Here is a 26,571-nt window from a genome sequence, read left to right as displayed (position 1 = left end):
TAAAACTATTGACTACAGGGGGACTTTAAATTTTGCAATGATAAACAATCAAGCAGTTGAGATTTATTATATTATATATCGCTTAACATGAGTAAATTTTGCAATGATAAACAATCAAGCAGTTTAGATTTATTATGTTATATATCGCTTAACATGAGTATATACTGTATGTATGGAGATAAAGTTGAACATACATAAATAGCTTTATGTACGTGTACTGCATGTATTCAGATAAAGTTGGATTTAATATATGTCCAACTTTATATAGAGCTGTGCAATAATACAGTTTACATTTTGCAACTATATAAACAACCACGCAGCAAAGATTTGCTATATAATATATATTGCTCTATACAGAGTTTTTTGTGAGACTATGGACAATAACATATATTGTAAAACAACACAGTCAAAAGTATTGCAATTTCCCTATTGAATTTTGAAGTAAAATAATTAAAAAAAATTTTTTTTTACTAATTTCTTCACTTGTAGGAAGATAAACCCTTGAGCTTTAACTTTGGCGGAAAACACCATATAAGTTAATGAATGCTGTCTAGAGATCCTGGTACCATTATTGTGTTTTAAAAACCATTAAAAACCAAAGAAAAATAAATAAATGAATAAAAAAATGATAAAAAAAATAACAGTGTTTGTTCTGTCGCTTACCAGATTATCCAGCATCCTCATCAAGGCCTCAAACTCCTGCTCCCCGATCTGCCACTTCGGGTGCGAGCTCGACCCGTCTCCAGCCGGCTCCAGGTGGCGTGGGCGAGATTTATACTTGCTTGGGTCCAACATAACCAGGTTATCAGGACCGCCCGCACTGGCCAGGGTGCGGACCTGGAAATTCAGACCGGAAAAATGGACATTTAACCCTATAAAGCTTAGTGCATCAACTAAGGTGATCAAAGCTTTGCTGTAAAACCTGTTGCACACAATCTACTACATTCCTTCTGTTGTCTGATTAAATAGTTTAGCCGTTTTCTAGCAGGTAAAAGGCCTTTAGTATAATTTCCTGCTTGTGGCTCACGTGCCTTTTTGCTGTGATTTTTATACAGTAAACAAAATAATAACTTCGATATTGTTAGTAATATTACAAGATGAACACTTAATGGACTGAAGAAACTTTGGTTTACTTGATGATCCATACATCATTTTTAGTATCAAATATGATCATCAGGATTTTGAGGAGGGTTTATTTGTTTATCGCTCAATCATCATTATATTTCACAGCATTATGTGTTTTAAAACTACAGAGATTTGAAACTAAGCACTTAAATATCATCTTACTAAATATATATATATCTTACTTGTATATATAAAATGTCATGCAAGTAGTTTGCTGTTATAAAGATCTCATTAATTTACATTACAAGCCAAAGAATCATCTTTTTGTTCAATAAATATCAGCATCTGCAACAAATTACATATATTTACTCAGGTTGGGCCATATAAAATTGAGCTGTTTTTTCTCTCTCTCAATATGGTCACTAAATTAGACGACTTGTGCCATACAAGCCTGCTGTATCAAATATGATACACACACAAAAAAAAAATGTATGACTATATTATGGCAAGCTTTTCAGGGTAAAAGCCCTGCTGGAAACACAATAATTTCACACATTAAAGACGCTAAACTGATGGATACCTGAATCTCACAGGCTGTGACCAGGTTGTGAATGTAGTAAAACGCCTCTTCAACGGTTTCTCCAACAGACACCAGACCGTGATTCCTCAAAATCAACACCTGAACACAAGCAATTATTTCATTTACACAACATAAAACCAGATAGAGCTCAGGATTATAGTCGGACAGAAATTGATATAGCGGTTTAATCTCGGTGTATATATGGTACCTTGCTCTTGGGACCCAGGTTCTTCTGTATGAGGACGTTCTCCTCCTCGTCCACCAGGATACCGTGGTAATCGTGGTACGCCACCTCGCCCAGCGCCAGAGCTTCGGGTGAAATGGGCAGAAGACCACATTTCATAGCAGACACCTGGAGGTCCAATTATTTAAATTAATAATATGAAGGTATATAACAGTTAAAATTTAAATAAATATACCATGAAATAAATTTATCATGAAATATTGCAATGAAATGAGTGCATAAAATAATTAATTCTTGAATAAATGCATTTTGCAATATTTATTTAACGAAATGGGACGTGAAACACATCCAAATACAACAAAATTCAAAATTAAATGATCAAATACTATGTAAAAATGCTGCAATTTGTAAATAAAAATGAATGAAATGCATGTAATTCTTCATTTTAATTCTTCATTAAAAAATCTCTTTATGCTAATAATGCTATGGAAGCTGGTTTCCGCCATGGAATAAAACAATTTAAAAGATAATTGCAGCAAATTTTTTTAATAAACTTGCAATTCAGAGAAAAAGAAAATCAGAATTGTGAGATAAAAAGTCACAATTAACTTTTATCTTTTATTCAATGACCGAAACAAAATTCCATATTATGCTAATATTGACTGTATAAAATCGTTTTAGGTAAGAGGGTCTTAATTTAATTAATTAATTGGAAAGTTGGTCCCACTTTTTATTAAGCGTCTTTAACTACCATGTTCAAACATTTAAATGAATCATTTGATAAATGCACTAATTGTTTACATGTTGTACTTACATTTAAAAAAATACCTAATTAAATTCTGTAATGACATCTATAATTACACTGTTGACCCTTCCCTTAGCCCTTAACCCATCCTTAAACTTACCCGTACCACCAAACCTGCCCTAACCATACCAGTATCCCACATCAAGTGTTTTGCAATACAACATGAACACACTAAATACAATGTAGCTAACACATTTTTCAATGCATGTACACAGTAGTTAAAGACATCTAACAGAAAGTGTGACCCAGACGTTTATTGTGAGATGATTGTTGAGTTTGTCATGAACCGGCTCGTACCGCGGCGCCAGCGGGCGTGTGAATATGCACTATGCACTTGATGTCGGGCCGGGCCGCGTAGATGGCGGAGTGGAGGGTGAAGCCAGCCTGGTTTACGCCCAGATTCGTGCTGCCTCGGTCTACGATCTCACCCTGAAGGTTGATCTTCACCTGAGGACACATATAATGCTGCTAAATACAAGTTACAACTGCTGGCTACTCTAATTATTTTCCTACAGGTAATACACTATTTAATAATAATAATATCAGTAAGCAATCAGATGATTGAGGTAAAACAAGGGCAGGGTTACCAGACTGGAGGCCGTGACTTCACTGAACAGAAGACCGAACGGGACAATCAGAAAACGCTCCTGTTCAGTGTTCAGCCGGACCTGAAGAGACAGAGAGGTTTAAATTGTATTACCACATATCAAACGTCATGAGATGTGTTGTAAGTATACATTTGTGACACACTCACAGTCAGGTGGTTGTAGATGAGCTGAGACCAGCCGAAGAGGTCGGCCAGGCGGTAAAACGCAGCGAGTTTACAGCGCAAGAGCTTCTCTCCTTTCTCATAAGCGATGGAGTCTGAACCTCTCAGGTCATTGACTGGAGTCACCATCCCCAAACCTACACACACACACACACACACGTACGTTAGGACTGTTCTGCCATTAATACATAAACATATATAGGTGTAGAGTTCTTTAAAACACTGAAGTTGATGTTTAAAGTAGCATTTTACTTTCAGTGTGGAACACCAGGGTTATCATTAATTCAAACTAAAAGCATTAAAAAAAAAACATTTTCTTTACTTGAACTAAAATAAACATTAACTGAAATTAAACAAAAGTTATTTGCCAAGGCATCATTTCTCTAATTTTCATTTAGCTTAACTAACTAAAAAGTACTAGAATTGAAAAACAAAACAAAAAACAAATTAAATAATACAAATGACAAAAACACTAAATAAAAAAAATACATTTTGCACCATCTCTTTATGCTAATAATGCTATGGAAGCTTTTTTCCGCAACGGAATAAAACAATTTAAAAGATAATTGCAACTTTTTGTTAATAAACTTGAGATATAAACTCGCAATTCAGAGAAAAAAAAAATCAGAATGGTGAGATAAAAAGTCGCAATTACCTTTTATCTTTTATTCAATGGCGGAAACAAGCTTCCATATTATGCTAATATTTGACTGTATAAAATCGTTTTAGGTAAAAGCGTCTGAATTAAATACATTAATTAATTGGAAAAGTTTGTCCCAAAAACAAAACAAAAAACAAATTAAAAAATTATACAAATGACAAAAACACAAAATTACTAAACCCAACTAAAATTAAAATAAAAACAGAAAATATTAAAATAAAAAAATGCTTTAAATATTAGTACTAAGTACGAAAATGACAAACTGAAAATAATTACATAATAAAAACCAATTAAAAAAATGACACAAAATGACTAAAAATAACAAATAAAAATAAAAAATATAAAAATTGTTTAAAAATATTACTACTAAGTATTAAGTACTAAAGTTACTAAAAATATAAATAATAAAAATGAAATATACATATTTTAAAAAACTATCAAATTACAGACACAACAAAATGAATAAAAATATGAATAAAAATTATACAAGTATATAAATGAATAGAAGGTCGATACGTCAAGGCATGACAGTAAAGTGGAGCAGATTGTATATTTTAGCTTTTTGGATTCATTATTAATTTGTTAATGTTGGATTTATGTTTATAAAAAAAAAAAAAGACGTCATGAGTGTGATGTGATATATCATGATCGTTGCAGTGCCCGTAGAAAGTTTGCACGCTCAAAGTCTAGAGTGACCGTGGCTTAACGCTGTTGATTCCCCCACAAACACACACACACACTCACTCATGTTGAGGGCAGCCATGCCTCCCTGCGGGGCGGCGGGGTACATGGTGGGAACGCTGGTGGTCATGAAGTCAGCGATCTGCTGCAGGGCAAGCAAACTGGTCGGGGTTTTCCCCTTCTTCATCTGATCCTGGATCAGAGACTCCAGCTCATCACAGAACACCTGAAACACAGGAGAACACACAAGTCAAGTCAAGTTAAGTCACCTTTATTTATATAGCGCTTTTTACAATACAAATTGTTTCAAAGCAGCTTTACAGAGATAACAGGAAAGTAAAGTTGTAATAGTATTGTTAAATTCAAAATTAAATGTTAAATGTCCCCAACTAAGCAAGCCAAAAGCCAATGGCGAATAAAGGCGAAAAAAGGCGACAATGGCAAGGAACCAAAACTCCATCAGTGACAGAATGGAGAAAAAATCCTTGGGAGAACCCAGGCTCAGTCAGGGGGCCAGTCCTCCTTTGGCCAACGAACGAACAGTGTATGATTATGATTTAGGCGGCATAGTAGGTCAGAAGTCAGATTGGATCAGAACTTTCACGATAATTATCCAGTTCATCTGGTTAGGGGTCGGAGTCATCACGCCGGTATGGAGACGAGTTTGTTGAGGTGTCCATGAGGTCTTCACAGCCTTCACACACACACACACAATTATACGGTCCAATTCTATATATGACTCGAGGAATCATTCGTGTCTGTAGCACAAACAGTACGGGACGAGTTACACACTAAATGGTTCTTGATCTGCTACCTGGAATCTCAAAACTTGCAATACTGTCGTTTTTTGACATTTTTATTTGCCTGAGATGCTCCATTTCCCAGAGGTGAGCATCTAAAGTTAAGCACCTTCGAACCATAGGAAATGTACTTGATCTTGACTTAAAGATATTTGCTCAATGCTGAAGAATATTAGAGGGAACATTGACAGCGACTACTTGATCGAAGATGGTACTTGGCCTGAAAAGCATGAGAGCTGAAAATCAGCTGCCTTTCCTTCACTCCCTGAATTTCTGCCTGGATAAAGAGCATCTTTATTCTTCCGTTGACTGTCCGCTTGCATAAACAGAATCCCCTCTGTGCTTACACATACACACACACACACACGATTGCGCGGCATATTAAGAAATCAGTCACGAGGGGGTTTATTGAGAGCTGAATGAACTGTATGGACACCACCAGAAATATGAAGCAGCCTAACGGCTTTCAACATTGATAATGATTTGATGCTCATGAAATATTTATTATCATGTTAGAAGGATTTCTGAAGGATCATGTGACACTGAAGACTGGAGTAATGATGCTGAAAATTCAGCTTAAATTTAAATGGTAAACTTAAATGGGAATTTAATTTACATTTCTCAATTTGACTGTTTTTACTGCATTTTTTATCATCTTAGTGAACAGAAGAGACTTAATTCGAAAACATTAAAGAAAACCTCCAAACTTTTGAGCAGTAGTGTATATGCTCATGCGCTATCGTGGTATTTCTGCAAGTGTGTGTTGTGTTCTCACTGGACTCTGCAGGATCATAGAGACTCTCTTCCGCTGCTCCATCATGTTGAAGTCCTGCCGCAGGTCGGGTGCCATGTTCCTCTCTCTCTGGTACTCTGGGCTGCTCTCGTCCACACGGTCGAAATAACGCTCCTTATGAGGGGGGTTGGTGGGAGGGGGGGCCGTCACCACCCCTGCACCTGAGTCTCCGTTCATCACACCTGCAACAGAGGTCAAAGTTCAGGGGGAATTTGCATACTTCAACTATGCGCCATTGTGTAAAGCTACTCTAGGACTTATTTGGTAACAGTGCATTTTATCTTCCAAATTGTGTTTTCCTGAGCGCACGAAACTTGTCACTTGAAAGCGAAAAACAGTGTTTGAGACTCGTCGCAGCAGATTCAAGCAGTTGTAGTTATGTACTTGTTTTTTTTTTCCAGCACAAACACAATATATTTGTGAGAAAATATTCTACAAGTGTGCAACTCATCGGATGAATTCAGATACGGATTTGCGGATGAGCAAAATTTCTCTGTGACTTCACATTTTTTGATGCGGGTGTTTAAATCTGTTTTGCACCATATTCCCTGCAGCAACTGTTGCAAAAATGTGAGCATACGAGTTTCTTAATTTGGGATTTGTAGAAGAGGATTTGTGCTCCTGCAATGAAGAATTTGAGAAGGTGTAACTGTTGTGTTGTGTTTGTGGAAGAGAAAAAAAAGTCTACAAGTTTGCAACTCTTGAAACTTTTCTGACTTCAAATTTACTGATACACGTGTGGCTATTCTCTACAACTACAAATTTCACTGTCACAGGCGTTCAGTTGATTTGCACCAAAAAGTCCTTCATACTAGAGACCCAAAAGTTACATAGTGAATCTTTAAACAAAATGCATCAGTGTTTCCCCTAACAGTGCTTTTTCAAACCGCAAAAAGACATTTAAATCTGAATCCAGCATGTTCTGTGTGAATGAATGGTGCAGACGACGTGCAGTTTCATTTACCTCACACACACACACACACACACTGAAGCACGTGTGATGCTCACGCAGTTTTTTTTATCTATATGAGGACACGAATGCATGAACTTCATCTCCAGACTCTGGATCCACTCTGAAAGTCACTTTGTGAGCATTTAACGGCTTAATTTGAGAAAAACTTTCGTCATGTCAAACACACAGAAACTCAAAATTCCCTTTCAGTCGAGAACGTCAGACGTAGTCGATGTCGGGGTGATGTTGTATAAGTTTAACAATTCTATAAGTTTCATTTTTTTAAATTAATTAGACATGCTTTTTGATTGCAAAAAATTTACACCATGTGGTCTACCACCCCCCTTGGGGAAAACACAGTGCATATTATTTACCTTTTTTTTTTTAAGTGAAATATAATCCGGACATGAGATTCAGCCACTGAGAGTCATTTTAAAAGGGCATAGGAGACAGAATGCTGCACAGCGGGAGTGTACGAGTGGTTATAACGGACTGTTTACTATCGAGTGTTCTGGACATAATGTGCTTTCTCAGTCCATTAAGCAGAGTCAAGAGTCAAGACAAACATGATGATCAGGAGGGGAACAGAAGACATTGGGACTGTTGAAGGGGGCATTGAGCTCCTAAACAGATCCTGCTGTTGTCTCAGCAACTACATCATCATTAGCAGCCACACAGAGTAATGTTCTGGGATCAAAACAAGTTAAGCTCTACATAATGCAGTTTAATATCACAGAAAATAAGACTCAAAAATCAGGATGACAGTAGCAATTGCTCTTATGATAAATCAGGGTTTCCCGCAGCACTTTGTAACTAAGGCGGCCGCCTAAGCAACACACGCCTGCCAACTTAACCACGTAGTGAAAAAAATTTATGTGAGCGATATCCGCCGTGTTACTCTGTTTTGTTTTCTCCCTTTCAATCTTTAAATATGTGATAAGCCTTCGTGTTCGCTTCAGTCTTGTTATCAGCGCGTTCTTCCGCAGCGGCGCCAAGCACGTCAGAACAAACAGAAGACAGGGTGGGTGTGTGTGTGTTCATCTGAGCCTCATTGGTGTGTCACTGCTTGTCAATGTCAGAATATTTGAAATGACCAATCAAATCAAAGTAGGCGGGCTTTATGTTCGCAGCGCGAATTTTAGCAGAACGACTCATAGACAGTAAAGGAGCCACTCGACGCGCTACAGTTTACGGTCGCTCAAGTGCGAGATAAGATGTAGGTTGCTAAACTAAACATTTTCTATTTGACAGTTTTTTTAGGTCATAAATGTTAAACGAATCACAAAAATAATCAGGCAAACGTCATTAAAAAGATATAAGACTCAAGTTTCAGTATTTGTCTTAATTTGTGTCCGAATTTTTGCAATTCCAAATCCAAATTCATTCATCAAAGATGAGTTTTAAAGGAGCATTTCACCCCTGGAAACCTTGATCTTCATTGAAAGTGGGTCATATATGTATTCGAAATCTGTCAAAATTTTCAAATTTGGTGCCTTTTTGACTGAGTTATGACAGAAAGTAACTTTATAGCGCATTAGTTTGGAGTCCCGCCTATACGAGAATGCATTACGCTAGCTAAAGTTACCACTTGAGTTTGAAAATCATTTGCGATCTCATTCTTGATTTATTCCTTCTTACTATTTATTTTGAAATGGTGAACTATTGTATGGTACCGGGATGTTCAGTCACCTCAAGGAAAGGTCCAAAAGTAAGTTTTCATGCCCTACCGAGAGAGTAGGAGAGTATCTAGGACGCCTCTGTCCATATGCGGTGCGAAACTCGGATGGTTCACAACACAACACTCCATGTCCGTGTCTGCCTCTGACATTTCTTCTAGAAGGAATTGGCATCTTAGAGATTCTTTGCAGCAGACAGACTCTAGCTCGGTGTCCATAGGCGCACAGTTACAGCACGAGCACCACCAATTCGCTACAGCGCGAGCAAGCCCGGGCTTCTCGTCTGCGCCGGGCTGGTCTCCTGCGGCGGCCGCTGCCGCAGCCGCCGCCGCCTCTTGTTCCTCCATCAGCCTCAGCTGCTCTTCGCTATATTGTGGCTCGTATAAATAGCCACGAACATCAGTTTCGAGCAAAAGATTTTCAAAATCCTCGTCTTCCATATCGTGTGTCGTAAATTCAGGCTTTATGGTAAATCTAACTCCTTGAGCGCTTGTTAGCTTAGCTTGCTGTCTTCCAAGCAAGATGGCGGATTAATAGTTTAGTTTCTTCAGGTTTAGTCCCACCCACTGATCTGTAATAGGCCGGTGGGGTGAGTGGGTCCCACGCCCTTGAATAATAATGAGCTAAAGGCTGTAGTTTTCTTAATATGCAATGAAATTTATCTTCCGTCCTATCGTGACGCAAAATGACGATATTTACGGCACGATAGGACGGAAGTAAAACACTTAAATCCTTTTTTCTCCCATCTCAGAAAAAAAACAAGCAAAATTCCACCATCATTATAATATATGACTGGGTTTCTAACAATACAAACCTTAATGCAAATGGGTGAAGTGACCCTTTAAGGGGTAAAATGATTGACTACAGGGAGACTTTAAGATTAAAACAAGATAAAAATTCTAAAATACATTCAGATTTCTGATTAGAATGCCGTTAGTGTCGTGTAGATATGCTCACGAGTATCTGCAGGAGAATCAATGACACTGTAAGGCAAAGGGAGTCAGTCTGTCTGACTCAGCATTATCGATCGTCTAACGTCATCTAAGTGGTTTTGTTTCTGATTGTAAGCTGATGTTTCAAAGCACAGGAACCACATTAACATGTACCTGGTGCTACAGAACCTACAAGACAAACTGCCCAATGTAACACATTATTACAGCATGAAGTCAACAAGCACAGGCTGCTCATTTCACCCCAGCACAGGAAATAACTGCAGCATTGAGTAATGAAACCCTGAGCTCCTGACAGATGCTCTGCTCTCAATCTGCAGAAACACCAGGAGTCTCAGACCATTCGTCCTCATTTCAGTTTAAACCTCCTAAATGAGCGCGTTCAATCACTACAGAAGCAGAACAATTAAAACATGTAAATAGTTTCTCTACATCTTAATGGCTGCTGAGTTAAAATGAACGACAACATATAATAATAGCTATAACTAAACATTTTTTTTTGCCTTCATTAAAGTTACAACTGTTTTAAAGGTGGACAGAAAGTGACAGGACGAAGATGTGGTAGGGCTGCAAAAGGATGTAGGAAAAAATCTAATTGTGATTTTTCTGATAAAAATTGATTTAAACTTTGATTTAAAAACTCCAGGTTTTGCTGTTCGTTGTCTGCAGGGCTGCAAAATAATTCTTATTAAAAATATGAAACGATTGTGCAAAGTTACTGCTAGATTGTGCAAAACGAAGTTACTGCTGTAATATTTCACTGTAAAAAAAAAGAAAGAAAAAAGAAGTGAACCATGATTTTTCAGATGAAATGCGATAAACTGCTGTGGTTGTTAGTAGGGCTGCACAATTGTTATTATTAATATTAAAAATATTAAACAAAATAAGAAAAAATATGAAACAAAATATTACTATTGTATACATTTCACTGTAAAATAAAAAAATGTGAATTTAGGATAAATAAATAAATTTTATTTTACGGTACAACTGTAATCAATACTATTATTTTATGACTGTCTAAATTTAAGTTCAGCGTTTATTTTTCTGCAAAAACCACAGGGAGCACTTACAGCTTCTCTTTTGTTGACAACAGCGGGTTTATAATCGCTTCTCATTACAAGTTTGAGAAGATGGCCTGCGCATGTTGCATGTTATAAGTGACTCAATCTCAGAGACGAGTCCATGTGGAGCAGCATTTATAGCAAACCATGACTCAAATGTGAAAAACAAACGTCCTTTAGAATTAGTGCTTAATACACCACAGCATCTGTCTCGCTCTCTATCTCTCCAGAGTTTCCTCCCACTCTCTTTCACGATGTGAATTACAGAGCAGCCCTTCTGTGTTCTTCTCCATGGCAACTGCACAGACACCGAGAGACGCTTCAGTTTCCAGCGCGATCACATAAAGGCCTCGGACGTGTTCAGATACAGATGCATAATTCTCTTCATGCATAATTCTGAATAAACACTGGGAGCTCAGCACAAATTAAACGTAATCTGAGAATAAAAGAACGCTAGTTCTCCTGCATGTTGTCTTTCACTTCCTGAGAAAGGAAATACAATGACACCCCTCACAGAGTACAGACAATGATTGGAAACTAGGGCTGCACAATATATCAAAAAAATATTGTTATCGTGATAGTAGTATATGCGATATTCGTATCGTAGGGAGGTGCGATAAATTGCATTTATTTTATAAATGCATTGGTTGTTTATCCAAATTTTACCAATCAGATGAGGCCTTATTATCTTAATACCCGCCTCCCCAGTAGGTGCTATTATGCTATTGGCTAGTCCGGCCCGAAGGGGAACCTAGTGGCTCAGAGAAGAGAGTGGAAAATAAAACTAATGGCGGGAGTGGAACGAGTAGGCGAGGAAAAGACAACAAGGAAGAACTTGTGCCTAAAAAGAACTGAACGTCTGAAATATGGCAATATTTTGCCTTCAAGAGAGAGGACTCGTCACAAATGCATTGTGTAAGGGGCCGTTCACATATCGCATCTAAAAACGTGTGGAAAGCGCTTGCGCTCGCGTGCCGTCTGTCATTGCTATGCAACCACGAACTGCGCTCTCCATGATGACGAGGAAGTATCAGCAAAGGATTAATTGATTTCTAGCCCTTGCATTAGCTTTACTACTAGATATATTTATGAAGATGAGAAATAAAAACCTGCCCTGTACAGCTATGAGCTGTTCGGCCGAGCTTTCCATGTTGTTTCGGAAAGGTTAAAACTGATTGGTTTTTTTTGTCACATGACCTGCGGTGCGCTTGCGGCATCCTGAAAAGTTGAGATGTTTCAGAGTCCGTCTATGGAGAGTCTTGGCTCTTCCTATTATCAACGTAGATTTTATTTTTTATTGAACGTGAATCAACGTAGATTTTATTGTTGATTCCGCAAGTTCAATATAGATTATAGACCAAAAGTCGAATGAACGAGTACTTATGTCCTTTCGATTTCTTACAGGTTAGGTCGTTGTTCTGCTATTCTGCTATTATGTGACGTCATCACATTTTTGAACGGATTTTTAGAACAGATAAGTGAACTTAAAGCAATTTTCAGCTGAGTGCATTATCTTAGCCCCCCCTTTTGAATGCAACTTTCAAATTACTTGACAAAAAATTACATCCTGAGAAAAGTGGATTTCTGGGGGTGAAACCCCATAGACTCCCATTCATTCTGCACTCGCCTGCGAGCACCCACGCATGGACAGAGACGTGTTACTGCAGCCAGTCCAGAAACCGGAAGTAACAAGACAGTGCCAATTCTCTGAGCGCGCTGGTCACCTCACCTACATTTGAGATAACGAATTTGCACACGCAAAAAACGCGATATGTGAACATTAGTGATGGTGTCTAAATCGTGCCGAAAAATTGTGGCCTGGTCGAGAGGAAATACAACTTATCTCCACAGTCATCTGGAACGCACCCTCAGGGAGCTATAATGAAGACTTCAAAAAGTGCAAGCCCAAATCTACCAAAACTGCTAATAAAATGCCAAGTAGCAATAACAGAGTCTCACAGACAACCATTAATCAAAGTGATGCAAGTGTAACTCCTCATGAGAAAACTGAGATATTCTTCTGAAGATTAGAATATCTATTACCTGTTTATTTTAGTATGATCATTACATATATAAATGATTTAAAAAAAAAAGCTTAATAAAAATAGCATTTCTCTAGGGAAATGTTATATCTCAAGAAATATCGTTATCGCAATAATCAACAACATCGCATATTTTCCCAGTATCGCGCAGCTCTATTGGAAACCACTCCTGCCTCTGTTTCAACCAAAATACTCTCATTATCTTGGACTCCTGATAATATCCTGTGACTATCAACACCAAACATTAAAAATCCAACCGCTCAGTTCCAGTTTTTCCCAGAGTCCACAGCCAACTTGAACTCTTAGTGCAGCGATTGGTTTTTCCGCTGTGCTTTTGATTGATTTTAGGCATTAGTTGCAGACAAATGCAGTGACCCTTTAGGACCGAACAAAGCTTTTATCCCTAAATGAATCACAGTACCATAGGAATCGGTCTAGACACAATTGTACCATGGAAAGAAGATCTCCAGTAAATGTAAAAGCTGTGATTCAACACACAGCAAAGACTTCAGCTGTTCTGCGCCGGCGTGTAAGGAAATACCGCTCTATATCAGCAGGTATCAACAGTCTATACTGGTCAGTCAAGGACTGCTGATATACAAACCATAAAGCAGCGCTTGCTTACCATTTTAAATATCAATGTTGATCACTTTTTCATTCCATGCGACTCATGTTATGAAAAAATATTTGAAATGCTCTTGCTGTTTTTTTCGCTAAACTGAACAGCCAATCAATGGGCGTTTACATGACTTTACAGAACTTTTAAGCACTTCGGCCGTTCATTTACATGACAAGGGGTGCGTGAAAATGCTAACTTTTGAAATCGGGGTTCAACGTGCAAGTCTTTTTAGTTTTCGTCTCTGTGTAAACTACAAAAACATGAGTTTGTGAAATGGCTGACGTCATGCACATGCATATTATGCGTTTGGTCTACAGTCATGCGCGAGTACTCAACCAAAACAATGTGTCAACTAAAAATGTGACAATACCAGCATTTCCCTCTAGCATTTTAAGCGCCTTAAACACCTCTGATTGGCGATTACGTTCACGCGTTGAACATATATGTCTGTGATTGATATGCATATAAAGCTACTATTGGTCAATAACGATTGACGCATGCTCAAACGGAGCAAGAAACAAGAAACCCATGAGATTTTTCACCTGAATATCACAATCATAAGGCATAAGGTTTCTTTAATAAATAATGATCTTTATTAACTCTTATAAAAAATATGAAAAGGACGTTTGAAAGGCTATTTTTCTTAACATTTTGAGCAAATTTGCATTTCCTGGTTGTGAAACTTCCATAGTAAGTTGGTTGTGCACAATGAATCACATTAAATGTAAACAAGCCTGTTTCTTTCAATACCTGGATCATTTCACATATTGAGAGTAAATGGATTGGTTTGAAAATAAATTCATTGGACAAACCTTTAGTTTAAAATTTGATTCAGAAATAACCTCAAAGCATTTTGCTGAGCTCATTTAACAGCAAAATCATCATATATCAGACAGAAGTGATGTTTATAGCACAGAGATTTTTACTATAGCGTTATATTAAGCTTGCATATGTGTAAAGAGCACAGAGATGTGTAGGCATGAATGTAGTCTCTATGGTAACAAAGCACATTTCCATGGAAACCTGTAGGATTATGTAATAGTATACGGTCACTCCTGTCCTGTTTTCTGCCCACTCACTGAAACACTTTGCACAGCTCACTCCTGGATGCTTTACAATTTTATTATCTTTGACTGTTTACAGCCTCTCAGCACCCCGTGGTCATTTTATCTTTGGTTTTCCCCTCTGCCTACATTTTAAGATTGCACTCTGGAACCATCTGGAAAGTTTCATTTCCGAGTCAACATCATTGATTACAACAACGTCTAAACAACGTCTGAATAAATTCCATGGGGAGAATGAGAAAACTCGAAACTTGAAAGTCCTGTAAAACCATTGTAAATGAGCCGGATCTCGCTGCATGAATTTCCTGCATCAATAATGGCTTCTTGACAGTTTCTGAATGGCAGTCAAATCCATTTCAGCCAAACAGCCGGCTCAAATGAAGGCCAAAACCCATCCGAACGGGCCAAAACCCGCTCCAGAACTCCCTGGCAGACGTTAAACCGGACAGCAGGCGATCAGAGAGTCTGTCGTGACTCAAAGCAACCAAACAAACCAAGCGCTCAGTTTAGAAATGCATATAACACTGGAACACCTGCAGAGTTGGAGGAAGTGTGTGTCTTTCATATAGAGAGAGAAAGACAGTGTGAGAGAGTCGTGAGGTTCTCAGAGGTCTGGACTACACAATACAATCTCTTAGTTGCAGAAGGCACTGTTTAAGTTAGCAGGTTAAATCCCTCATGATTCAGTGCCTGCCAGATTCACATCATTAGAGCATATTAAAGTTATTCGTTTTGTACATAAATGACGCCTTTTTCCTGTGTATTTTTAAGAAAATACAATTAAAAAGACTTTCTGAAAGGCATGTTTGTATTTAATTTTGTACTCATGTGTTTTTATAATAACTCCTTTTCTGAATCATACTTCAGATTATACAACCTAAAAATAACATCTTAACTTGTTTTAGTTGTCAAAAATAGTATTTAACCACTGTATGAACCTAGACGGGTAAATTTATACCAACAAAACTAATTTCATGAGTTAAATTGGGTAAAAATGGCTCTTTAAGGTACCAGATTATCACTTTTTATAGAGTACTTGAGACTGCAAATATGGTGGCTGTTATGATAAACAATTGTTACTTATAAGTTGCTTTGGATAAAACTTAAATGAATAGCCTAAATGTAAATGTATGCAATACAAATGTATCCATTTTTCACATATGGGAGAAAAAAAAATCATGCCTTTTGTAAATAAATTATGACGTACTAGCTACTAGGTCGATTTGACACGAAGTTGAAGATAATTGTGCCATTTTTATGTTTCAACAGAGTAAAGTGATGCAGCACATCAAAAAAACAGAGTGGTTCACACCACAAGTGCTCAGGGTTGTTTATGGTAATGATCTTTCAGAGCTATATCTATAATATTTTTATCTAGAGCCAAAAGTGCTTCATTCAAGCCCTTTACGCTCAACGCGCTGCGTTTTCTCCCAATAAAAACACAACACATTAAGACACATCTTCGCAGTTATTTTAACAACAGTTAGCAGAAACACAGTGAGCAGCAAAGTAGATACTTTCGCTAAAACACTGCAGAAAACGAGAACTCCGGTAGTACAATTATTTTTATCTGACATACAGGAGACTGTTTGACTAAACCAGGTTTGAGACAAGTTAACGTGGCGTCTTTAGACGTTTTTTACATATATTTAGCATAAGGCTATTAATCAGCATATAAAGAGCATTTCATGATAAACAAAATTATTTAGAGATTGCAAGGGGAAACAAAAAAACTGCCTGTTAAAACATCTGATCTAACATTTTATATTCATATCAAATATTTACTTTTTTGGTAAAAAATTCTTAGATTGTTTTGGCTCTCTGGGCCAAATTCTCATCTTTGATGATTTTTTTTATTTTTTATTTTAACAAAGTACTACGACTGCCTCGATGGAAATGTATAACTGTTCGGACCTACACTGGGAAGGAAATATAGTGAACGGACCTTTACTTTAATTGAATACCCCTGGTTTAAAGTGTCACGAAACCCCTGTTTATCACTGGTCGTTCACACCTCAGATTTAAAAAAAAAAGACTCAAGAAATGAGCGTGTAAACAAACAAACAAAAAACACAAAATTAAATATCAAACATCACTCAATGTATCAATTCTATAGGATCTGATAGACCTTATGCGTCTCGTAAAAGTGTTGAAACTCTATTTAAGCTGCATGAATTTGCATCTTATCACCGGCTCATGAGGTACTTCCTCATTGACCTAGTTTCCAGAAGAGAAGTGTGTGAATTATCTCACCCGTAACACTTCACAGATGTGAGGGAGGGTGTGGAGCAGTGATCATGTGACTGCGTGTATGTGTGTGGGATTGAGCGGCTGGCTGAGTGTTTATGTGGGTGTGATCATAATGTTTGGAGAGTGACGTTACAGATTCAAAACGTGAAGATTTCAGTTCTACGGTCAGTTATTTGCTTGGTCAATGTCTTTGTGGGTTTTGGTTTGTTTTGCTGTTGAAGGCTGTAAGAACCTTAGCAGCAAAATAATTGCACACCTAGAAATGCTCATCAGCCAATCAGAATCAAGCATTCAACAGCCTCGTAGTATAAGCAAAATTACCACCTACAAGCCACACTTCAATGCTTAAATGCTTAGGCCTATTCTATATTATTCACCAGCCAAAACTCTTCAGATTGGAGCCAATTAAGGGAAAATGTGCTATTATGATTATATGATTGTTACCTTCCCACTTCTTAAATAAATAGACATGAAATAGGGATCCTCCGATATGAACATTTTGGCAGATACTGATAATTCTTTATACTTGAAAGCCGTTAACTGTTCAAGAAATCTAAATCCAAATTTTTATATAATTTTTGAGAGCCTGATTACAAAAACGTCTCACCATTAAAATCCATGTCCCAAGCACACAATTACAATGATGTTCTCGTTATAACTGTATTTAGCCGATATGACAGACTTGCGCTGCACATGTTGCACTTTACTGTATTTTCCTTTTTGAAGTGATTCCAATCATATTTCAATCAATTCAAAACCATCATGGTGTACAGTGCATATCTGAAGTGTCTCAGCTGAAGGAAATTATCTATTATTTATCAGCTTTAATACATCGGCCAATTTTCTCATCGGGCCGATAAAGATAACATCAAAAATGAACATTTACCGATACCGATATGGTGACCGATACTTCGTGCATCCTTAACCTGAAATATTTATCTGAGTTTAATATATATATAAATAAATAAATAAAAAAAATACATCGGCCAATTTTCTCATCGGGCCGATAAAGATAACATCAAAAATGAACATTGACCGATACCGATATGGTGACCGATACATCGTCCATCCTTAACCTGAAATATTTATCTGAGTTTAATATATATATAAATAAATAAATTAATTAAAAAAATACATCGGCCAATTTTCTCATCGGGCCGATAAAGATAACATCAAAAATGAACATTGACCGATACCGATATGGAGACCAATACATCGTGCATCCTTAACCTGAAATATTTATCCGAGTTTAATATATATATAAATAAAAAAATAGAAATAAATAGAAAATGTATGCATGTATATATATCATTTTCTTTTTTCTTTTTTTTGAGAGAGAGAGCTGGGAATTACCCTAACTTGCCCTGAAATGTTATCTGAAATCCATACATTAACAAAGTTTGCCTGATAACATTAACCACACACCAGCTGTTAAACATCTCAAACGAATCACTTGGTGTGTGTGTTTGAGGAATGCCATGGCACTGGTCGTCTGCATTATTCCCGGCACACGGCGGGTCTAAATGTGGCCGTGGGCCAGAAGATCTGAATACTGCACATAAACCACATGCCTCACATTCACCAAACACTGAGAGATGGACCCCTACAAACAATATTCCTTACGCTATGCAAATATTTCAAATAACACCACTGGACTGCTAAAATAAAATACAGCTCTTTGCCTGATAAAATATTATACAACTATAAAATCAGTTTAAAAACAAAACACACTGAAAATCCCCCATATAGGCTAGTGCTGAATAATCAATCATAAAACATATGGGCTCTGTTCCAGTAACTAGTGAGATGCCTTGCTGTCTACGTAGATTACATCCTTCACGCTCTACATATTGACAATATAGACTATTATATATTTATCTGCTTAAGTAATACTTCTTTGTTATTGAATGAATTTATAAGTATTTTGATAATCAACATTTCTCTTTGTCCATCATGGATGGATTTCGCAGTTTGTCACAATGCATTATGGGATTTTTTTTATCTCAAGTATGCAATTCTGGCCAAGAATTTGGCCCAAAAAAGCAGCATAATCACTCCGCAAACATTTAAAATGGCCTTTGTGTCAGATTGTACTTTAAAATGCTGCCGATGGAGGTTTAGGCTTTGGAAGAGAGCCATGTTTTACTGCATATGTAGTTTTTATACTGTGCAAAACAAACGCTTAGCAAACAGCTGCACACGCTACACAAACTGTTTCCTGTTTAAAGCAACAAGCATTACACATATGAAAATTTGAGCAACCAAAAGGGAGGAGAGATGAAGAGGGGAAAAAGTTCAACAATGTGAGAATGAGAAACACATTGTCGTCCCTCTAGAGGGTCACGGGCGAGAGAATGAGCGTCTCAATCTCGGCTTTCACCATCGCACTGTTATTGAAAAAGTTCTGAAATATAAATAACTGATAAAACGGACCACTTCTTCAACACTAAACTCCTGATTGAATGAGCCATATTCAAAACCATTGTAATATGTAAACACACACCTGTGAGCGCTCATTCTACATTAAAGCTCCCAAATTATGCTATTTTAAAGGTTTCTAATTTTGTTCCGGAGTCTCCTACAACAGGTTTATCATGCCAACAAGGCCATAAAACACTTTAATTTCACATAATCTTTCATTTCAATCTTAATTTTGCACATCACCTCATTTCTCATAGTCTGAAACGATTTGTTTGAAAATTCAGTCTCTAAACCCTGCCTTTCTGAGAGCTGCTCTGCTCTGATTGGTCGACCCTTTTACGTAGCACTTTGGAAACTAAATGGCCATTATCATATCTGAATCTCAGCTAATGATACACAGTGATACGAACAGTAACGATAGCGTGGGTTTTACCGTATCAATCTCCAACTTGATTTGCTTTGTTAGCAGAAAACAGCGTCTTCACGACACGAACCAAACTCTTCCAGTCTCAGATAAATTAGTGTTTGAGGGCGGAGCAAAGAGACGCCGATCAGCCAATGAAACCATAGGCTTGCATTATGCAAAATTATTACAAACATACATAGGTTTGTAATGAGTGAGACTGGAATTACTGACTCGTTTCGGCAGTTTATAATCGATTCTTTCTTTTAGAAGACAATAACTATATTTGTCGTGCACTATGATCTTTAAAACTTTGCAGACCTTTTCCAGTCACAAACAGCTTTATTACACACTGCATGATAGGTATTACTCAAAAAAGCACAATAACATCATCAATTGGCAGAACAATTGTTTTGATCATGATCAATAGTAACTTAACTGCTTATTGATTATTGGCCTTATGTATCAGTGATATTGCCACGGTTTTATTCAAGCAATAAAGCTACTAGAAAGATCTGCAATGTCCTTATGCTACAAACCAGCAGACAGACGCTTCAATCTTTCTCTCTCTCTGACTGACAGACTGTCAGAAACACCAGTGACACAAACATGAGCCCAATCTGTGACCAGCACAAAAACACACACATCCCACAACACAAGATGCCTTATGATAATAATAATTTGTTATTAACCCATGATAAACTGATATATCAGCCAGACACGGTCTATAACTGTCTGGATGGCCACTTAGTGTCCCTTCCGAGTTGAAAGCGCACATTTTCATTTCACACACACACACACACAAAAACGTATGGCATGACTTTTGTATATTAATATTGTAGATAACCAGAACCAATATCACTTTAAAACCAATGAAAATAAGATGCGTTATCGCCATTCTGTCTAATGTCAAATACATGCAACAATAATTACCACATTTTGCAGAACACAAAGTATTTTCAACTTTGAAAGTGACAAAGACTTTTAGTATTTTAATTTGTGCGCGTGCAGAGTTGCAGTGGCCCTGTCCGGTGCACGCGCGCGACTGCTCTCTCCTCTTTCTACAACATTATAAATGTTACCGAGAGTCCCGCTTGTGGCAGAAAACGCTCAAGTGACCTCTAAATCACAATAAAAATCAGAACATGTACGACAAACGAGTTCGTCCTGCAGAAAGCGAGCATTAACGCCACTAGCTCGCTCGCTAACACTGAGGCCGCGCGATTAAAACCCTGGGGAGAATAATCCAGAGTGAAAGGAAAGTAAAAAACAAACTTACGCGATTTTGGGGTTTAAATGTGCGGCTGGAATCCACAGCGACTCGGGGACAGGCGGGGAGCTTAACGTTTTTCTCCGTTAGTGGGATTCTGTCCACTGTTTCTTTCTGCAACCGTTTGTTTCTGTCGGTGCGCGTCTCACAGACTGGGGCGCGGCGCTGTGGACTCACGGAGGACAAGAGGCTTCTGATTGGTCAGCGTCACACGACGCCCCACCCACAACTCAAAACAGAGCCTTTGAAGTGAGCCGCCTACATACACGATGGGCGGGGCCTGTCTGTCCCTTAAAAACAGTGAGCTCGGCGTGTGTAATAATCTGTTGTTTTTTGAGAGACTACTGGGTGGGGTATGTATAGCCTAGGCTATGTTTTCCAGTAAATTAGTGTTTTTTTAAAACTAAGCATCTATTATTGAATAGCTTATTAATTTGAACCCTAATATTCTGTAATACATAGCCTTTAAAAAAAATCGACATAGTGCAGTCAAGTCACCTTTATTAATATAGCGCTATTTACAATACAGATTTATTCATTCATTCATTCATTATTTATTTGTAAAGCACATTTAAAAATAACCCATGGTTGACCAATGTGCTGAACAGGACAGAATAATCAGTACAAAGATAATACGATATAATACAATTTCAATAAATCGATACAATTACAAGCAATAGAATGACTAATACATTAAATATAATGCAATTGAAGGTTAAGAGAGTGCATTAAGAATCCACATTAAGAAAGTGTTTTTTAAGCTTAGACTTGAAAGTGGCAAATGACGAAACTGTTCTATGTACAATTTAGTTAATTTATATATATAGCCGCTCTGGAGAAAACCGTGATGTCATCGTCCAGCTCAGTACAGTTCTCTGGTGTCAATGCAGGCAGATCAGTAATATGTTGAATATTAAATGAAATGTTCACAACTAAGCAAGCCAAAAGAAAACAGAGAACTTCCAATGCATAGAGGTGAATTCTGGTAAATTGGGACACATTTGCCATTGAGATGACTGGGAGAGAATGTCCTAATTCACAATTATCCTGAATTACCAATATCTTTCAGAGCAGGTGCCTGTATAATGCAGTTTTTATATAGTGTTCACACCGTATTCTGATTCTGGTAATCCTGATAAAAATTGTAATGTGAAAAATGCATGGCACTTTCAATTCCAAGGTCATGGGTTTGATTCCCAAGGAATGCATGAACTGATCAAATAGCTAAAACTTAAATACAATGTAAGTCCATTTCAATAAAAGCCTATGCCAAATAGGCATATACACATTTTTTTTCTGTGATTTTTGAAACATGAGCTGGATATGCTTTGTAATATTAAAGGGATAGTTCACCCAAAAATGTAAATTCTGTCAGTATTTACTCACCCTCATGTTGTTCAACCCCGTAAGACCTTCGTTCATCTTCAGAACACGAATTATGATATCTTTGATGAAATCTGAGAGCTGGATCACTCCTCCATAGGCTTCTTCTAAGGGATTGACACTTGCCAGCCCCGAAAAGTTATTAAAGACATCGTTAAAATAGTCCAAGGGACTACAGTGGCTCAATCTTAAGTTTATCAAGAGACGAGAATACTTTTTGTGCGCAAAAACAAACAAAAATAACGACATTATTTCAACTATTCATTTCCTTCTCTGTGGGCCTCGAGTCAGTTCACTAGTGGTTGTACGTCAGGGTCGTGAGGGTCATGCTGAATTTCAAACCGTGAAAATACTCAGCTATGGTGTAGACTCATGAATTTGCACATGGCTTAAAGCATATTAAAAAACACCACATATAAACAATATTAAAAGCTTAAGGGAGAAAACCACAGGGGGACTTTAGGCCATTTTTTGAAGGTTTTGGTCTTGTCTCGGTCTCAGACTAAGAGGACTTTAATATATGACAGATACAAGCAAATGTGCATCTACTTGTGTTACTTTAATTATAATTTTACATAATATCCAGTATAATATGAGAAACCTGGAAAACTGTGGTGTTGTTAAAGTAGCCTTACTGACATGACTGTGGAGGCTGGGAAACTCTATAGCTATGGCCTACAAAATAATTAAAGCTACAGTCCGTAACTTTTTGGGGTTAAAAAGTATCCAAAATACATTTTTGAGCAAGTACATAACCAGCCAGTGTTCAAAACGGTATCTGTACACATAAAGAAGGAGTCTCGGGCTCGGCTAGTAGGCGATGAGTGTGAGGATGTTGGAGGTGGAAATGTATAGCCTTTTCTCACAGCACTTGATATAATTAAACTTATCAATTTAATGGCGAATCCAGAAAGGTTCAAACGACAATCACCAGTGACAACTAGAGATTCACCCCTTGTAAAATGCAAAAGACTTCGGAGTGGCTACAGAAAAAAAGAGACTGCAACCGGCCCATGCGAAAACAAGGACAAATATCGGAAGGGCATTCCATGTAGTCACGCAATGCTAATGTTGTTAACATTACCAACGTATAAATTTGCATGGCTTGACGTGATATAAGCAGCGATCGTTAGATTTAATAAGAGCGATTTACTGCAATGTTTTTCCGCCCTTAGTTGGTCAGAACTAAAGTAGATGTTACTTGTTCAGAGGACACTTCCCGGTGAAAATCTTTATGTTGGTCATACTCCCAAAAAGTATAATCTGTGATTGCGAATGCCAGTATCCACACCGGCGCGGCGACTGACAGCTCTCCTCAAAACACTGTGTTCATCCGCGCTGCGCCGGGCCGAGGCACAACCCACGTAAAGTTGATAATTCCAAGAATAACTGCAATTGCAGATTTCGAACAGAGATGGCGACAAAGAGGAAAAACTAATGACTGCAGCTTTAAGAAATTAAGAATGACACACTCACACCAGCCTAGCTTATATACATTTTATTAGGGCACGGATACATTTGTAGAGGTTTATTTCAGGCATTGTTGTCAACAGGCTACTAGTTACCAAATGCCAACATGGTAGGCTACTAACCAAACTATTCAAATTAGATGTAATGCCTCACAACTGAAATAAAAAAAAAAGATAAAGACATCAAAGAGTAAAAAACTGTATAGACAAGTAGGTTATTCGCTCATTGTTTGCTCTGCTGTATCCACCATATTTATCTGAATGTCTGTAATCAATCAGGTAAAACAGCTCAGACGATTTATATTACACAAACTATATTGTTTTGAAAATGGGAAATGTTGCAGTTAATGCTTAACATTGAAACTTCCTTGCCTTTTCGAAATTATCCATTAAACGAGTTGCGATTTGAGGAGGGTGCACTAATATTTTCAGTTTTCTTCGTTTTGTGAGTTGTCTCAAGGCTACGCCCATAACAGGGGAAATATCATGAATATTCATGTGAAATCCACCCACTGGAACAATTTTTCACAGAAACATTTTCACACAAAAACAGCGTGATTGCAATAGTAATTTTAACATGCTATAAAAATACCTGTGGGTTATTTTGAGCTGAACAAGCTTCACATAAACCACTGTTCACCTGAAAAACCTTAAACAATGGTTTTGCATTCAAATATTTCTAAAGTAAAGTTTACTAAAGTTGAATCATATCATTATAAATCATGTTACAGCGGTTCAGAAAAGAGAAGGGCAACACTTGATCAAACTATTACCACATTCAAACTTCAATACTAATTTAACCCTTAGATTTAATCACTCTATTAAAACGATTTCAATTTCAAATTATTTGTAAGTACAATATTTGTAAATCATGGATGTGTATGTGAACTTTGCTCATTTAGACGAGAAGACTTCAGGCAATGCTTTTTCTCATGATACCGTAGATTAGATGATCGGCTGAAACTCTTCCCACATGAAGAGCACTTGTACGGTTTCTCTCTAGTATGAATTCTCTGGTGTCTTTTTAAGTCGCTGGATGTAGAGAAACTCTTCCCACAGTCAAAGCACACATAAGTTTTCACACCAGTATGAACTCTATGGTGTGTTTTTAAATCATTGGATCTAGTGAAGGTCTTTCCACAGTCAGAGCACACATGAGGTCTCACACCAGTATGAATACTCTCATGCTCTTTTAAAGTCTGTAGTCGTGAAAAACTCTTTCCACAAAAAGAACAAAAGTGAGGCTTCACACCAGTATGGACTTTAAGGTGTGTTTTTAAGTTTGATTCCAAAACAAATGTTTTATCACACTGATCACAGCTGAATGATCTCAATCCAGCATGACGGCGTAGATGATCTTTGAGATTATTGTTCTGAGCGAAACTCTTTCCACACTGAGAGCATGTGAACGGTTTTTCTCCAGTGTGAATTCTCATGTGTACATTAAGGTTTCCTTTCTGCGTGAAACTCTTTCCACACTGAGAGCAGGTGAAAGATCCTTTGACTCCAGATTTTCTAGCTCGTTTTTGTGTGAAACGAGTCTCCGAAATTACTCCGTTTCCATCTTGATTTGTGAAATTGTTAGGAATTTGAAACTGATGTTTTTTGTCTTCATTCACTTCCATCGAGTCTAAAATAAACATATCCAATTTTTAAAATTCAAGTAAAGAATGAGAAATGAGAACAATATACTAGGTTAGTCACAATTAAGCAAAACATTTAGTCCTTTTTCAGTTTTCATCTTAATGTTCCTCATTAGTCATTAAAGAGAATGAAGGAAAACACCAACCTATTTGTTCCTCTGTATCTTCATCTTTTATTCTGCAGGGTTCTTCCTTAATCTCCATCTTTACAATAGTGTGTCAGTAGTTTCTCCTGGAGTAATTCCTCCTGCTTGCTTCTTCTTCTCCTGTGGGAAGATGGGAATATTCCCAGCATTTAAACTCTCATGAACGGCTGTGGGAGCTTCACTGACTGAAGGAGTGAATTGTGGTCGTTGTTGCTCATTTAGCAGATGATCATCACACTTACAAACACTCGCAATTATCCAGGTGCAAATGTTTTGCTCAAATAGTCGTTTAGAAACAATTCCATGATTTTTTTTGTGGAGAAATTAGAACACAATATATGAAAAAAACAAATAAACCATGTCTTTTAAGCTTAAATGGAAAAAAAGATAGAAAAAAACCCCAATTAACCAATGACAGAAATAAGCTCAGTTAGAACAGGAAATATAATAGATTGTGAGTATATTGTTTCAATAGAACGTCTATCTTGACAATTAATTGAGTTTGCACATAGTTCAATGAGCCTTAGATTTCCAGCGCTGTTAAACTATAAATCCTGTAATTCAGTTCATAGAGAAGCTGAATGAATATTGATGAGGGTTCATTGCTGTAATCAGACATCGAATAAACTTGTGAATGTGTGCAAATTACTGACAAAGGAATCGTTTGCAATTCAGAGATACAGGCATTTAATTTAAAAACTGAAATAAATCACATCTCCCTAAACATGCAATTCATTCTGAGGCTCCTATTGTCCAGACACTTAAGAAAGATGTCCATATCGTCCTTAATTTTGAAGTGAAACACTAAATGCTCTTTGGCCAGTTGTCCGACATCATCGTTTCAGCCTGTGTAAGTTGAAGGGCTTTTTCCTGGTCTTTCTCTT

The 26,571-nt window shown here is 37.4% G+C and overlaps 2 protein-coding genes across 6 annotated transcripts in view; both read right to left on the bottom strand.

Annotated features, from left to right (window-relative positions):
- The window catches only part of add1 (adducin 1 (alpha)), a 40,913-nt gene extending 19,698 nt beyond the window's left edge, over positions 1-21,215 (bottom strand). For all 5 annotated transcript variants that reach the window (XM_077233555.1, XM_077233558.1, XM_077233556.1 and 2 more), the window contains exons 1-9: positions 21,056-21,215; positions 6,321-6,520; positions 4,809-4,971; positions 3,389-3,540; positions 3,222-3,302; positions 2,932-3,081; positions 1,854-1,997; positions 1,646-1,744; positions 664-837 (exon numbers count right to left, since the gene is read on the bottom strand). In XM_077233555.1, the coding sequence (XP_077089670.1) occupies positions 664-837; positions 1,646-1,744; positions 1,854-1,997; positions 2,932-3,081; positions 3,222-3,302; positions 3,389-3,540; positions 4,809-4,971; positions 6,321-6,515 (1,158 nt within the window). In that variant the 5' untranslated portion in view covers positions 6,516-6,520; positions 21,056-21,215. The remainder of the gene's footprint in view (positions 1-663; positions 838-1,645; positions 1,745-1,853; positions 1,998-2,931; positions 3,082-3,221; positions 3,303-3,388; positions 3,541-4,808; positions 4,972-6,320; positions 6,521-21,055) is intronic.
- A 2,697-nt stretch (positions 21,216-23,912) lies between these two features.
- LOC143741190 (uncharacterized) lies at positions 23,913-25,807 on the bottom strand. Its single transcript, XM_077233633.1, has 2 exons — positions 25,688-25,807; positions 23,913-25,528 (listed from the first exon to the last, which is right to left on the bottom strand). Exons 1-2 carry the CDS (start codon positions 25,743-25,745, stop codon positions 24,768-24,770), a joined length of 819 nt encoding a protein of 272 aa, XP_077089748.1. The 5' UTR covers positions 25,746-25,807; the 3' UTR covers positions 23,913-24,767.
- Positions 25,808-26,571: the final 764 nt, after the last annotated feature.

This window comes from Siphateles boraxobius, unplaced genomic scaffold, assembly GCF_051911475.1.
Source record: "Siphateles boraxobius isolate OS27281-9 unplaced genomic scaffold, OSU_SipBor_1 18, whole genome shotgun sequence".
Classification (NCBI taxonomy): domain Eukaryota; kingdom Metazoa; phylum Chordata; class Actinopteri; order Cypriniformes; family Leuciscidae; genus Siphateles; species Siphateles boraxobius.
Note: the sequence above shows the minus strand (reverse complement) of the source record. Positions and strands in the feature narration are given on the sequence as shown.

Excerpts from the sequence above, each read along its gene's own strand:
- LOC143741190 (XM_077233633.1), bottom strand. The coding sequence starts at position 25,745 with ATGGAGATTAAGGAAGAACCCTGCAGAATAAAAGATGAAGATACAGAG. Across the intron at positions 25,529-25,687 it reads AGATACAGAGGAACAAATAG|ACTCGATGGAAGTGAATGAA; the intron begins GTTGGTGTTTTC and ends TGTTTATTTTAG.